Source organism: Cavia porcellus, unplaced genomic scaffold, assembly GCF_034190915.1.
Source record: "Cavia porcellus strain 051 isolate PalLab524CR breed Dunkin Hartley unplaced genomic scaffold, mCavPor4.1 scaffold_31, whole genome shotgun sequence".
In the NCBI taxonomy this organism is placed as follows: Eukaryota; Metazoa; Chordata; class Mammalia; order Rodentia; family Caviidae; genus Cavia; species Cavia porcellus.
Genome location: NW_026947514.1, coordinates 44,450,338 through 44,466,591, shown reverse-complemented (window position 1 = coordinate 44,466,591; position 16,254 = coordinate 44,450,338). Strand labels below are relative to the sequence as shown.

General features: G+C 43.0%; 1 protein-coding gene and 1 long non-coding RNA gene across 2 annotated transcripts; one reads left to right on the top strand and one right to left on the bottom strand.

The window, feature by feature from the left end:
• Positions 1–4,437: 4,437 nt before the first annotated feature.
• On the bottom strand, positions 4,438–13,801 carry Dact1 (dishevelled binding antagonist of beta catenin 1). The gene is made up of 4 exons (XM_063241533.1): positions 13,411–13,801; positions 10,720–10,852; positions 9,906–10,061; positions 4,438–7,322 (listed from the first exon to the last, which is right to left on the bottom strand). Exons 1-4 carry the CDS (start codon positions 13,678–13,680, stop codon positions 5,569–5,571), a joined length of 2,313 nt encoding a protein of 770 aa, XP_063097603.1. The 5' UTR covers positions 13,681–13,801; the 3' UTR covers positions 4,438–5,568.
• Positions 13,802–13,920: 119 nt separating this feature from the next.
• On the top strand, positions 13,921–15,630 carry LOC111757570 (uncharacterized). Its single transcript, XR_002791888.2, has 2 exons — positions 13,921–14,094; positions 14,271–15,630. It is a non-coding gene; the product is annotated as an uncharacterized LOC111757570 (long non-coding RNA).
• The last annotated feature ends 624 nt before the right edge of the window (positions 15,631–16,254 follow it).

Here is a 16,254-nt window from a genome sequence, read left to right as displayed (position 1 = left end):
ACTGCAAAAATATAAGATAAAAGGAGCAAATGGTAACAACATGCATGGGCTTACTCTAAGTACAGAAATAGATATACACACATCTGGAAGGGATGGGCAAGCACAACAGCTGGCAGGAATCATTACTGAGTAATAAAATTATTTCTAATTATTTTTTATTGTGATTTCTCACTGTCTATAACACACATATACATGTGTATGTATATAATATTGTTTTTTCAGCTTGAAAAATTGTTTTCCTCTGTCCTGAAAATGTGTCCCTATGCATTTCCTGATTCAAGCAAGATACTATATTCAGAGCAAAACATCAGAAACTCACTAGAAAGTTAGAAATGTATAAATAGCCTCTTTCTGTGAAGGAGTACAAATTTAAAAAGAAAATCTCATGGGAAAGTTGCTTTTGAAGATTTCATGTTCAAAGTCAAAAGCTTAATCATGTTGCTTAAAACTGACAAGTACTAAAACCAAAACGATACTCAGATCATTTTTTTTCCATCATTAATCAATTTCCCTATGAAACTTTTTGTCTCCCCACTCCCCAATGCTATTCTCCCCAACAATCTACTTAAAATATTCCTTTTACAACATAAAAAACCAGTAAGAGGTGATTGAAAAATACAATGAATTTTTCAACTTGTTATAGTAAAACACACACTGCCATTAACCCCCTCCAAAATATTCCACCTTGCTTCAAATACACTTAGCTCATCATTCTTGCCACTTTCTAAAGCATTTCTGAAAGTCTGTTTACAAAGTGTGATTAAAAATATGCTGAACACTGAGGCCACATGCCAGCCAATGGAGAAGCAGGCTCTAGACAGGCATTAGTGTCATGGTCAGCCTTATACACCAGATCTCCCACTGCAACTTCTGGCTCCTCCCCAAAGTCACAATCACCAGGAAAGGCAAACCTTTTGAATGGATTCAGTACATCAAGGTAGTCACAACAGCACAGCTAAACACACTCACTAAAGAGGACTTCCAGGATGGCTTCAGAAAGAGGCACAAATAATGGGGTAAGTGTGTTATGAGTCAGGGACACTGTTGGGGGGGGGTGGATAATGGTAAAGTGTTTTTTTACTGTAGTAATTTTATTTAAACATTTTTCAATCATACCTCATATTTAAAATGTGTTTTATACTTTGGTAGCCCTCAAATAATCATGTTATAGTTAAGCATGAAAGCAAACTATTCATTGACTACTTCAGCTCTAATGGTTTGGTTCCAAAGCAGCTGTTATTTACCTGTGCAATGGTCCCAAATTAAAAGAATTCTCTGAATCAGCTTTGGGCTCCATGCTGTTAGTCCTTATGTTTAACAGATAGCTCATTACAGCTCCCAAAAAACCAACTGTGGACTAAGCAGTAAATAATCATTCCAAAGCATAATTACATGCTGTACTTATATTACAGCCAGATATACAATGATCAGGAAAATAAGAGTGATAAGTCTGAAACCAAACAAAATGATTCCACGAAATAAAAAGAATTCTTACCTCACCTTGCAGGCAATATACACATGTGTAGAGAACTTTTTTCTTAACCCCTGAAGAAAGACTTGTGAATAATTATATATCTCTTCCACTGTCAAAATCAAAACTCTGCACCTAGAAAAAAGTAAAACCTAATGCTATAGTGTGCTAATCCTATACACCCTCCTGATGAAAGAGTGCTGTATTTTGAAGAACTTTTCATCAGATTTTAAAAGCAGACCACAGAAAGCCTATGTGTGTTTTCCAGAGTGGTCAGGGGTAAGGATTTGGGAAAAGGATAGGACTGGTTTAAGATGATCTAAATAGATAGAAAAATGTATCATACTTAAGGATTTAAAGATATATCATGTAAGATAAGCAATATCCTTATAGTGAGCTCTACTCCATAGGACACCAGTAAAAATTTTTTAACAGGCTGTTGTTTTTTTTTTTTCTGGTAGAAATTAACAACCTAATTCTAAAGTTATATGGGAATATAAAGGATCTAGAATAACCAAAGGCATTATAAAAAATAAGGAAAAGGGGAAAGAGAAGAACTAAATTTGTAGAAACTGATTTCAATACAATATAGAAATCAAGACAGTCTGGTTAAAAAAAAAAAAAAACAGGCAGTTTGGTATTGGCGGAAACACATAAACATCTAGGTAAACATAATAGGACACAGAATAAGACCATTGGGGCTGGGGAACGAGCTCAGTGATGTAAGCGCCTGCCTGGCAAGCGCAAGGTCATGAGTTCAATCCCCAGTACAAAAAAAAAAAAAAGACCATTATACAGAGTACATTGACTTTTCTAACAAAGATGGCAACGTAGAGGGGAAAGTCATTTCAATAAACAGTCCTATCCAACTGGCTGTTTGGGTAAATTGGACCTCTGCCTTCATCTCACTTCATACACAACAATTAACTCAAAATAGGTGACTGACATATATGCAACCTAAAAGCCACAATATTTATAGGATAGGATGGAATGTTTGCATCATCAGACTGGTGAAAGGTTTCCTAGATCAAAATCACAGACAACAAAAGGAAAAACAGAAAATCAGGACATGAACAAATTTAAAATGTTTCTCTTCATAATGTACTGTTAAGAAATTAAAATGCAAACCACAGAGTGGGAAAAATATTCATAATATATCAAAAGACTTTTATAGAAAATTTACAAAGAATTTTTACAGTTTAACAAGAAGCCGAATGACCCAATTTTTTAAATGGGCAAAGTATCTTAATAGACATTTCCAACTAAGAAGATACACAGATGGCCAATAAGTACATGAAAAAATCCTCCATGTCTTTAGTCCTCCAGGAAATACCACTATACAGTCATCAGACTGGCTTATGTTTAAAGAACTGAGCATGTTGAGTTCTGACAGCTGAACTTTCATATACTGCTGGTGGCATTGTAAAGTGGTACAATCAGTTGGGAACACTTTTGTAGTTTCTAAAAAACTTAAACATACAACTATGATAAGACCTAGACATCCAGTCCTAAGTATTTACCAGTTTAACCAAAAGAGCACTCATTCAGTAACTGTGGGGCAACCTGATATATTTCTCCATGTGAAATCCAAGCATACATCCCTAGTGAAATCTTGCCAGGAATGCTAACCTCAGTACAGTCAAGCCTCACACTGCTTATAGGAAATGAAGGGGCTAAAAGATGTTAAATTACAATATAAAGAATCAAAGCCAAAAAGTGGTCCCTTATCAGGCAACATTTTCAACTGAAAGAAAGCCAGTGCCTTTTTTTTTTCCAATGTAGGAGGAATATTTTAGACTACAAAGACTAGAAACTCACAACCTAACGAACTGCAGTGACTTAACATTCACTCAATACTGATTGAGGCTAGAAGAAGATGGGAAGCTATTTAGCAATGCTTAAAACTACTGGGCAACATATTGATGTTTTTGGTTGGATCATTGAACACAACTGTTTGCAGTCTCACTGTTTGAATGTCCACTTTGTATGCTTTGATACTGTGACTTGAGCAACTGTTTCTAGGATGATAATTGTAATCTATTAAATGGTGATTTCTTACTGTTTTCTTTTTGTTTTTTTTTTCTTGTTTTTTTTTTTTTTTTTTGTAGTTCTGTATTAATTGTACCCTTACACTGTTTTGTTTTGTTTTGTTTTTCTCTTTTTCCTTTTAAATTTAAAAAAAAAAAAAAAACTACTGGGCAAAGTCACACACATCTATAACCCCACTATCCAGGAGGCTCAGATAGGAGAACTGTTTGAGAACAGCCTGGGTAAATTAGTAAGATCCTATCTCAAAATTTTTAAAAAGAGTTAGACTAAAATTTAATGGTAGAATGTTTGCCTAGCATGTGAAAGGCCCTGGGTTCAATTAACAACAACAAAAGTTCTTGTTAATGGAAAACTTGGATATAAATATTTGGGACTCTGAATTACTAATTTTCCTTAGGTGTGATCAGAATATTGTGGTTTTATAGAACCTTCTTACTCTTGGAAAATAGAAGTATAACATTATGTTTGACATTTAAATTAAGGTAGAAGTCTATGGTAGGGAGAGAACTACATCTTTCTTTGACCTACAAAAACAGTAGTATGGTTTAGCCTAATACAAAGTTACAGCAAAATGTTAATAACTGTTGAATCTAAGCAGTGGCTATATAAGTATTTATTGTACCATCATTTCAACAAATTCATGTTTTTACATTTCATAAAAGACAAGATTTTTCTTAGAAATGCTTTCCTTAAAAGACAGCTATAAAATTCATCTTAAATTTTAATGTAACTTACCATTCTAAATAAGTGGCTTGCTTTTCCAACCTAATTTACTCACTATCCATTCCAAGACCACCAAAACTTGTCTTAATAATTGCAAATAATATTCTAACACTGGCTCTAACATAAATCTCACAATACCAAAAATCAGCACAAGATGCAAACATCTGGTTTTATACCCAAATAACAAACTGAACAGCAGTAAAACAAACTGTTTATTATGGTATATGTGTTATATTAAATTTACATAATGATATATGTAAAAACACATACCACTTATATCATACAGTAATTTAACAACAGGAATATCAAAACAAATATTCATGCACAAAACATGCATATATTGATATAAAAAGAGCAATTTTATACAACACTGATTGCCAAAAGAAAATTTTTTAAAGCCCTTCCAGATAAGGTCAGTGGTCCAATCTGGACTGGATTGCACTACTGTTCAGGCCAATGCTTAGGTTGCACAGTGCTCAGCAAGCAATTCTGGGCCTGGAATCATGCCCAAAAGTTATTTCGTGTACAGTGAATTTCTCTGTACCAGAGTACCAAAATTTTATCCCAAAGGCAAGTCCTCCAAGGGACAAATTACTGTATTTGCTACAAATTAAGAGAGGAAAAAAAGGCATCAAAAATACTGGATATATGGCCCAAGAAAAGGCTACAGTAACCAGAGCCCAGGCACCAACTGTGGCAAAAGGTTCTCTGAGTCCTTTGAAGGTACTACTACCAGTGTCCCTATCCAGATTGCCATCTCTGGATTTAGGATGCAGTCTACAAGCTCTGAGTTCATTAAACAGAACAGTTCCCAGAAGAAAACAGATTGAGGAAGACAGGAGAAATGCAGACCATAGTATAAAAAGGCATAGAAAACAACTGCCTCGCAGGCCCACTTCCCACAACTGTATGCAACGCTCCTCCACAGTAAGTCCTTGCAGAGGCACTGTCTGCCCTGAAGAATCAAGGGACAAACGTCCTAAAAATTCCATCTGACCTTGGGAGCTAAATATCTGAATTCCATTAAAATTTAAATGTCAAAACCTGTACCTTTCTAGATGCTCCAAAAATTTAAAATAAAAATCAGCTGAGCGCACACAATTCATTCACTAGCACCATTACAATCTCAGTATTTACTTCTAACTATCTATACATCCTTTACTTTCCATTAAAGGCACTAGGGTCTATACACAGGAGACATAATTTACCTTGGTTTTACCTTAATAAAAGTATTTCATTAAAGTGTTACACAAAAACTAAGACACCACTTTCTTTTTCCTTTTGTCAGAAACTAAGGGGAAAGATACTCTGCACACCAATGATACTCAAACCGTTGTCATCAGCTTTAAAGAGCCAGACCGAAAGCGGAGGATTTTCTTCTTAAGCGTATGCGAGGCCTTAATTTTCACAAAGGTTCTCGGGTTCTGCGTTGCCACCGTCTGAATTGGGAGCGTCTGGACGAACTGGGACCAAATTAGGCCCCCGCTCTCTTCTGAGTCGCTGGTGGTGGTGCTCTCACCCACGAACTCGCCCTCGCTCACACTGGACTCGCTGTCACCGAAGCAGTTCGTAGTGTAGTTGCTCTGTTCATCCTCGCTGGTGTCCACCACAGTGGAGTGGAAGAGGGACTCGCACTCAGCAGAGTACTCCGAGTCGCTGGCGGCGTAGGCGTAGGGACTGGCATGGGGCAGAGGCATGGGTACAGGGTACACGCCCACGTGCTCAAGGCGACCCCTACGGGCCCTCCGCAGGGCCTCCTCGTAGGAGATCTCCGCTGAAGACTTCCACCGCCGGTAATCAGTTCGTTTGTGCTTCAGTTTGGCCACCACCGCCTCCCGTCCGTGGCCGTGTGCCTTGTTTCCTGCCCTATGGCTGCCAGCGCTCGGGGGCCTGCCGTGGAGACCCTCAGGGCCCCCACCTCCACCCTTCCGGACCTTATAAGTGGCTCTCTTGAGTTTCTTATTTGTATCCAAGTCATCGGGGAAGCGACATTTCTTGCTAGCCACCCGAGTTTTCTCCCTGACCGTGGGCAGGCCACTCTCCAGCCCCTGGCCACGATGCTTCAGAGTGGAGCTTCGCGTGCCACCCGGGTTCCGGTGGCCTCGGTGGAGCCTGGCTCCTGGCTGCGGCCCCGGGATGAACTGTGCCTTGACCAGGTGTCCTTCCTCGAGGCTTTGCGAGGAAGAGCCCTCGCTTTTGAAGTCTAAGGCTGGCCTCTCGTCTACCGTGAAGGCTGCAGGCAACAGTGGGGGAGGTGCGGGAGCCTGAGAAGGCTGCAGGCTGCTTTTCTGAGCCACCTTTTTCAGGGTTTGCACACCTTTGTGCTCTTGCAGGAGCCCAGGGCCACGGTCTAGGCTCTCTTTTGGAGTAGCACCTGAAATCTGACAACTTTCTTTAAAGGACTCACCTGCGCCAGTGGTGGCAGAACACCAAGCCTGTTCCTGGGAGGCTGCCTTGACATTTTGGGGGAGATGCTTGCTTGGGAGCTCCAAGGCTGCACCTGCTAACCAGCCCTCAGACACTAGCAGTCTCTTGCCTTCCAATTCCGCCTTGGTTTCCTTTGACTGCTGCTTCACAGGGGAGAAGGTTGCACTGTCCAGAGAGGGCATTCCACCAGAAGGGAAACACACCAGCTTTGAATTCTTCAGGTTTATACTGCTGGCCTGGGAGCCACTGCTGCCAGCGGCCCGGACACACAGGCTCCCGTTCCTCAAAAGCCCTTTCGTGAGGTCCACATTCACACTGGTCCTGGGTTTGTTGGTCCTGACAAGATGTGTTTTTTTCTGGACCAGGCTCAGAATGTAGCCATCCATTTTCTTACTGGATGCAGGATAGGACACAGGCCACAGACTGCTTGGGGATGGTAAGGAACCATTTGTTTTGGTGGTGTCCAGTTCAGATCCACTGCAAAGGTCACTGGCCTGGTTTTCAAGCTGCTCCTCTTCCCTGAGAGAAGTGCCAGCCAGACAAAGGAGAAACATTGGGCTCTGCAAAGCCACAGCATGCAGTGGGCTGGGATAGCGATAGACATCATTCCCGTTTTTAGACACCAGATCACACTGATACTTCGGGTTCAGATCTGCAATAAGATCCAACAAAATAAATTATAGTGTGGAGGGAGAACAGCACATTACTCCTGAGCCCTGATCTTCACAGCAGCCTTTTTTATATTCCCTCATCCTGTGAGATTTGTAAAATATGCAGAGGTACACTCTGAAGAAATCAGTTAGCACCAGTTTAACTCTGGCCAGTTTTTATTAAAACAAATGCATGGTTAGACAGAGAATGCCAAAAGGAAAAAATGAGTCATTGTCTAGTCTACTCTTCCCTCTATGTTCTATTCTTGGCTTCTTTTTAAATGCTTTGGATAACATACATTCTGTGAACTTCATTTTTGATCCTGATTCCTAATGACATATGTTCAAATATAACTTATCAATTGAAAGCTCAGGGAAACATCAAATTTCAATACAACTATTAAAGTTTAAATAATTACAGTATATTTTCCATGATTACACTTTAAAAAGCCAAGTATTTTAATGTAAGATTTCTTAAGTTTTTAAAATTGAGTAGTATTAACGGATAAATTTCACATGTCAAAAAAATGTAGGTGTCAGGCTAAATGTGGTGCACACCTGAAATTCCAGCACTTGATACACTAAGGCAGGAAGATCATTGTGAGTTCAAGGCAACCTAGGCTACATAGCGAATTCAAGGCTAGTCTGAACTGCATAGTGAAACCCTGTCTCAAAAAGATAAAAACAGGCCAGGGGCATTCCTCTGTGGTACAAGTGCCTGCCTGGCAAAAACAAGGTACTGAATTCAATTCAAAAAAAAAAGAAACTTTCTTAAGTGATTTTGATCTCTTACCTTAGTGATATTATCAAATCCTTTTAATGACCTTCATTTACCAGAGAAAATAAAAATTGAGTTCATCACTAATTTATCCTCCATAATTGTTTATTCATGCAAAAATTCATACCCCTGTGTGCCAGGTTTTATGTCAGTTGTTTAAGGGAAACTGTCTTGAGCTCAGTAATTATCAGTCTTGGGCAAAAACACTGACCCCAAAGACGATTTTTAAAGAAAAGACTAAGAAAACCAAAATGCCATGTTCTACCTGTTCAAGCCCAAGCAACAGCTTGTTCCAAGACAAGGAAATCTCTCTAATATCCTAACACCCTGCCTCATCCCTACTCCCCAACCACGTAACTACTATCTTTGCCTCACATAGTCACCTTTGTCTACCAATCATTTATCCCTCTTCCATATTTAGAATTGAACAAAACAGACCAGATTCCAGGGCCCAGACCAACTGTTTCAATTATGTGAAGATGTGACCCTTGGGAGAACTAGGGCTCAAGAAAAACCTGTACCAAAGTGCTTTTAATGGGTTTATAAAATTTCCCTTTGAAACCAGATCTGCAGAGTGAAGGGGTACAATTATGAATGAACTTGAGGCCCAGACACCCTAGATAACAAAGTTCTATTTCTCCAAATGATCACCGCTGACAACACACATTATACAGATATAGACACCAACCAGCAACCTCAAATGTTCAGTGTTACATTGGCCTTGCCTGGATGAAAGCATTCAGCTTTATACCAAAGTGTAAACCACAGGTATACTGACTTGTGCCTACACTTACAAGAGCTCTAATCTCCATATTTTTCTGCTTTTCCAAGCAATCACGGTATGACAGGACTAATGAAGGAGTCCTGAGTTTCAGTGGTAAATACCATTAAGCAGTTAAGTTCTAACAAAGGTTTGTAAACCAAAATTCCTCCTCTATTATACAAGATGGTTGAATATAATTTCTGAATTTCCTAGTGGTAGCAGAAAAACATGGACCTTGCAGTACAACACAGGAGCTTAAATAAATCCTACTGCTACTCTGAAGCTACACAGCCCTAAATGACCTTGTTTAGCCTCAATTTTGACACATAAAATAGAGTTTACACATGTACCCTAAAGAACTACTGGAGGGACTCAGAGGAAGATAAATGTTTGGCGAGCACATAGTGCTGTATGCCACGTAGCAGAAACGTGGAAATTCTTTCACCAGTGGTATCTTTACTTCTCCCTGGAATACAGTGCTCAAATGGAGAATTATGGCATGAGGACTAGAAGGATCCCATCATGGTAGTGTATTCTGGTAAATATGGAGGGGCACTGATGGAAATATTTAACTTAATGGGTATAGTGGCTTTAAATGCTAAAAAAAGGGGGGGGACAGTTTGAGAATGATTTTCAAAAGAAAACTGAGGCAGTAGGATGTTGCTTAGTAGTGGGGATTACAGCTCAGTAGTAGAACATGTTCTTAGTGTACTTATTAGTACAAGACCCTACGAACCCCCAAAAATGTAAAGAAGCAAAACTAATAGCAAAGGCTCAAAAAGAGAGCTTAAGAATTATAATTGGGACACTATTTCCAAGGTTATAGTGTCTTGCTGCTATCAGAACATAAAGCCAAATGGCACCCAAAGACACTGGATTCATTACAGATATTCTTTTAGATCAAACTATGGGTTCTAGATGTAACCACAGCACCAACTGCAGTTCTGAAGAGCTTTATTTTCCATCAGTAAAAGGCACTAAAACTAGGTAAGGGCCCTTGACCCATCCCAATGAACATTTCTGTCAATGCTAAAAAATTCTTACCTGCAGCTTTGGGGCAACCATCTGAGATAGTCAAAGTTGCCTCCAGGGGGCTGCAAAAGCAGGTGCTGGAATGACAACTGGATAAGCACTCACTGAATACCGAGTTAGAGGAATTAGAAAGGGATCCTGAAGCCCCATCACTCAGTTCATAAAACCCTACAAATAAAGACAGCTAGAATTAAGATAATGTCAAGGAGTAATACACATTTACACTTGAAAGACAGGTAAACTTTCTAGGTAGATGATTTTGTTTTGGGTTTTTGGAGGCAAATTTTCTTTCACTAAATTTTACAGTCTTGATTTTATGGTTTTACATCAAAAACTCTTTATAAGAGTCAAAGCACATAACCATGAGTAACTTTAAAGTTACTCTCACCTTTAAATTTACCTTCTTCCAACCTTTAGGTTACGTGTAAGAAAGGAACTTAGACGTGAAAGAGCCTCATCTTTATCATGAATGTTTATAACTTTAAGACAAAGACAAATCTAAGGAGCCAAATGGTTTAAAAAAAAACCTTTTGCAATAGTCTCAGGAAGTTGAAGTGTGACTAATTTTCTAGCCCAGTTCTGACTTTCTCAAGTTTCAAAGGAGGTCTGCTCCTCCAGAAATCAAAAGAAACTTGTATTTCTTAAACCCAGGAGACTCCAGTCTAAAATATCTCACTATTACAAATTTTGTTGTCTGACCTTATTTCATGCAAATGAAGAGCAGACTGCTTTTTAAAATCCTCTCTGCATTACAAAGCCCACTGCCCTTTGCAGGTCTGGAAATGCCAACCACAGGGAGCCACCCATCAGCAGACTGGGCTCTCACCAGAGCTGGGCCGGCTGTCAGTCTCCAGGCGCTCTCCAGACGTCTTTTCTACATCCAGTCTCAGGTCACTGATCTGCTTGTCCAGTTCTTGCAACTGATTCAACAAACCAGCATCTCTTCTCCTCAAACAATTCTGATTAAGACAAACAGGGAAAGGAAAAATGAAGACATTTTGTGACAATCACCAAGTCTGTTCTAAATACTCAAATTACCTATCTAAAAAATAAAAATAAAAATAAATTTAAAAAATCAAATTACCCATCTAACAGTCACTGACCCTTCCAAAACCAAAATTTTACTACATAACCTGAAGGAAAGAAAAACTCTAAGGAGTCAGAGAATGTAGCTCAGCAGCACAAGCAACTGTCTGGCAAGGTCCTGAGTTTCATTCCCAGTTTTTAAAAAAAACTCCAAGAGGGGCTGGGGATTTAAGCTCAACACCTTAAGCACTTGCCTGGCACATTATGAGATTGTGAGTTTGATCCGCACTATCAGAAAGAAAAAAAAAAAGTTCCTTAAACAAATCATATGCTAGGCGGAGTGTGGTGGCTCATGCCTGTAATCCCCGAACTCAGGGAGGCTAAGGCAGGAGGATTGTTGTGAGTTCGAGATCAGCGTAGGCTACAACATGAGTTCAAGGCTGCCCGAGCTACGAGAGACCCTGTCTCAAAAAAAAAAAAAAAAAAATCATGCTAATGTTAAAAATTTTTTTTAAAACTTCATAATTATATATATTTTTTAAATTCCAAGAATTTCAAGATATAGCCTGTCTTGGGCTGGGGATATAGCTCAGTAGCACAGTGCCTGCCCCAGCAAGCACAAATTCCTGAGTTCAATTCCTGGTACACACACACACAAAAAGATATATCCTATCTTTAATTCTTTCTTTCATTCTGTGGTGATAGTGTCCTTATTTTTTAAAAACTACTTCTTTCAATTTTACCTAATGTATACAAACTGTGACTTTATAGATCACAGCAAATAAACTACAGAGACTTTAAATCATTCAGTGTGTGGCCAGCTTTAAAAAAAAAATACTTCTTAGTAGACTTTCAAATTTGATGTTAGCATAACAGATTTCCTACATACACTATAATCTTACTTAGGTGAGGTTTTCTGGCCAGATGTCTTGGCCTGCAGAGATTTGTGTTTTATTAGTTGCTTTGTGGGGTTTAATCAGTCTTAGGGCCTTTGAAAGTGAGACACCAATGCTAATAGCTGGTGCCAAGTACGATAATGTACGATAATGTAAACTGGCAGAATCCAAAACCCTCCAGGGAAAGCCCATCACGATTTGAACTCAGCTCGAGTTTCCAAAAGTTTCCAAAGCTGACGGACTGGTTGTGCTAAGTTACACCGCCACCTAGTGCTTCCTGCCGCTGCAAAGGCAAAAGAACTCGGCATCTGGTTCAAATCAGGGCCGCCAAGTCTGCAATTGAAAGTAATGCCATAAACACCGACTGGACAAGAATTCTCTCGACGCACTGTCCTGCTCCCCTCCCCTTCAAAGGACAGGAGGACTAAGCCATTCACATCTTGAGAATCACAAACACTGAAAGGTGGTATTGTACAAGATAATGCAAAAAAAAAAAAAAAAAAAAAAAAAAACGTGTAGGATCAGGCATAACCAGAAAGAACAGGCTCCAATCAGTGTTACATGCAAATCTGGCCTGTTACCAAAGAAACACTGTAAAACGCCAAGAAAGACCTACTGCACGAACCACACTTACATCCTTACAAACAGATGCACGAGTATCCACTCCTCTCGTCTGTCCTTCGGTTTAAAAGGCTGACGTAAACCATATGCTTGCTTGCTAACATTTGAGTTTCTCCAGAAAAAAATGAACCAAAGAAAAGGGACTTTAATGCTCTAAACAACTAATCATCTGGAAAGTAGTAACCCAAGAAACGCATGACAAATAGCACACGGCATCACTACTCTGCTCTCACAGGACCATCACCTAGCGTGTGTCTGTAGTTTCAGACAGCATCACAGTCAGATAAGGATCTCTTTGCTGTTCGCTAAGCTACATTTTGAGGTGACCAAAGTAGAGCGCTGCCGCCATTCTCAGGATGGCAAGACCCAAAGTCCTCGCGCCTTTTAACTAAGTCGGCCCAGAAGGAGGGAATCGCTGACTAGCCCAGCAAGACCACCGCTCCCAATAGGAGTGGTCTTCATGCCCACCTCCACGGCCCACGGCAGCCATCAGGACCACAGGGGTCAGCGGCCCGGGCGCTCCCCGCCTCACCACCCTCCCCACGGCCGCCCACAAAGGACTGGGTCCGCGCGCGGCGCCTCTCGGGCCCACGCCGGCGAGCAGGAGCGCCCACGCAAGGGCCCTCGCAAGCCGTGGGGTCAGAAGGTCACGGTCGCCACAAGCCCCCTCCTGGCTTTGTCCCCCTCAGGAGAAGGAGACGCCCTCGGAGAGCCCTGGAGATGGGCTGGCTCTCCACTGGGGGCCGCGGATCTCCGCCAGCAGGGCAGCGCTCGGAACGGAGGCCGCCAGAGTAGAGGCCGCGCGGGGCAGTGGCGCGCGGCTACCGGCCTGCACTCCGCCACACAAAGCGGGCGCTCGCGGTCGCGCGTGGGCGTCCGCCAGGCAGAGGGATGGCTCTCCAGCCGCGGGCGCGTCCCGACCCACCTGCGGGGCCCGCGGCAGGGACGGCGCTGCCCACGGCCGCGCGACCTACCAGCTGCTTCCGCAGCAGCAAGATGTTCTCCTCCAGGAACTTCTCCTCCAAGCGGCTCCGCGGCGGCGCCTCCCCCGGCAGCAGTTCCCCGGCGCGGGCTGCGGGGCCGCCGCGCAGGGCGCCCCGGACCAGCAGCTCCTGGCGCTGGCGCAGGAAGTCCAGCTCCGCCAGCCCGGCCAGCGTGGCCTCCTGCCGCTCGCGGGTGCGCTGCCGCTCCGTGTCCACCTCGCCTTTCTCGCCCCGCGCCGCGCCCGCCGCACTCGGCTTCATGACCCCGGCCGGCTGGAGCGGCCGGCAGCGCGGAAGAGCAAGGCGCAGGGGGCCCGGCCGGACCCCACCGCTGATAACGCCCAGCCGGCGCGACGTCACGCGCGGCCGCCCCCCGTGCGCCCCCGCCCTGCGCCCTGCCGAGCCGGCGCCGCCGCCCTGCCCCGCCCCCTGCGCCACCCCCGGCCCGACAGGGGGCGCGCCCCCCTCCCGGCCGGCCAGCGCCGCCCCAGCTCCCGGCCCTCGCGCTCCGCTCCACGCGCGCCCCTCCGCGGCCCCACCCGCGGCCCGGAGCTCGGCGCCCCTCGAGCCGCGCGGGGGGCGCCGAGACAGTTCCCGGGCGGCCCTTCTCACACCAACTCCATTTTGTAAAGGCGAGCCCACAAAGCACGGCGCGGTGTCGCCCTGAAACTTCAGGTTCTGTTGTCTGTTTCTTTTAAGGAGAGTCTTACTGTGGAAGTCGCCCGGGGGTTGGAGAGCGGGCGCCTGGCGCTTGGGGTTTTGTTTGTTTTTAATTGTTGTTATTTAGTCTAACTTCCTTAACCCTGCACCAAGACTGTCTGACTCGGAATCCCTGTTTCGCCCCCGAATAGCCGTCAGGACGAGTTACAGGACCAGCACCCATCCTTCCGCCTCCAAATGGACACGCCTGCTGCACGAACTGCTGTGATCCAAGGCGCAGGCCGCGTAGACGCGTACGCGCACAGATGCGGGAGGAGAAGCGCTGACCGCAGGGCCGGCACCCAGCAAGTGGACTCCAGGTTGCAGAACCCGAGAGGGACTTACAAAAATCTCTCTAAAGAATCATTGACGACAGGGTCACCCTGGCTTGGGACACCAGCCTCAGGGAATCTCAGTGGGTAGGGAGCTGGAAACACCATTAGCAGGCTTGTCTGTGGGGTGGTACCATGTCTAGTACCACCTCAAATTGAATCCAGCAAGTCTCGATTTCCTGAAGCCCAGGCAGAGTTGGATGAAAGCATGCATCTTACATCATTACTTCAGGTTCTTAAACCTTTGCCCAGCCTCTCGCCTCTGCTAGAGATTTTCTTTTTCCTCTCTCTGTGTGGTCTGACCTTCTTTCCAAGATCAATCCACTAGCTCCCCTCTTTGAATTCTGGTTAGCTGCATGAATATGTGATCCCTACCACAAGCTATTGTTGGATTATAAATCGGGCTGGGCACACACGTCAGTGTGTGTGGATGGGTGTTTATGTGGTGCCTCTCTTCCTATCCATTATAAAAGCTCGCTGAAGGTGGGGGCTGTTTTGATACCTTATTGTCACCGTTCTCAGCACTGCACTTGGAAGCATTCAATTGATAATTGCTGGAGGAAGACTCAACAGAATGTGAGCTGGTTGTAAATTGTTTTTTCATTAACATACTGCTTAGCTAACTTTTAAACTTAATAGTACCCATTTAATCTCTACTACAAATAGAATTAAGTCAGCTTTTACCAAATAGACAAAAACAAAAGCCAGAGCTTCCTTGACACCTCTCAGCCACTTTACTGCCTCCCACAGACTTGAAAGAGACTGCAACCTTAATTCATAACTAACCAGAGGCTGGATTACAGCTAAAAAAGGAATTATGTTCAAGGTTTTCTAGGCATACAAAATCAATTCTATTCAGGTCCGCTGTTCTTTATGCCTACTGTTTGCCAAGTTCTACTTGATAATACAAGAATCAATTTTGCACCCTAATTTTAGTAAGACGTTGAAGAATAATGACTTTCCTGCTTGCCAAATGCCACATGCCCCTGTGGTTGGTCTTTGTTTCATTCTACTCATTTCCACCAAGCATTTTGCTGTCTGATTCTGAATTAGATTCCTCTGGCTGGGCGGAGTCTGTTATTGTGGCCTGTGTTGTGTCATACATTGACAACTATATTTATGTAAGGGGGGGCTGAAACATGTTTTCACATACTAGTAATAAATCTAAGCAGACAGACAAGTCGCTGTGTCTCCAAGCCTTCCCACCCCCCTCTTCCCACCAAATGATGCCGTGTGCAGGCTCATTAATTCTGAGCAAGCCATTTGCCTTAACAGCTTGGACATCGTCATGAAGAAGCATTACCAACAAGTGTAAATATTAAAACTAATGCATTCAGATAGTTCCACCAATAAAATGGTCACAAATAGGAAAAAAAGCTTACACTTTCCAAAGTACCCATTACAGGTTAATAAATAATGCTGTTCATTCGCTTGCCAATTAAAACAAACCTGGGTTGTCCAATGCAGTTAGAAGCAAGGAACCCAATACTCCTAATTGTTTTTCCAGGAAGGCACCCAATGTCATCAGATGAAGTGTGATGTGCTGGGCTGCCCCTGTTCACTTCTTAACCTAACAGCCAAATAGTCTCCCCTCCAATCTCGTCCCCTGAATTTTCTTTCCTCTTTGACTCCTTGTTTTTGGCTGCAAGTATTTGCAAGGTGATGGAAAATAATCACCCACTTCTCCCTTCTCTTGGCAGTGGAACCTCACTTTCTTTTTTACATCAGAGACTGATGCTTCTCCTCATCTCCTCTTCAAGCTTTGTGGAGTCCTAGTTGATTCTTTTACTTTCCCTCAAGCATC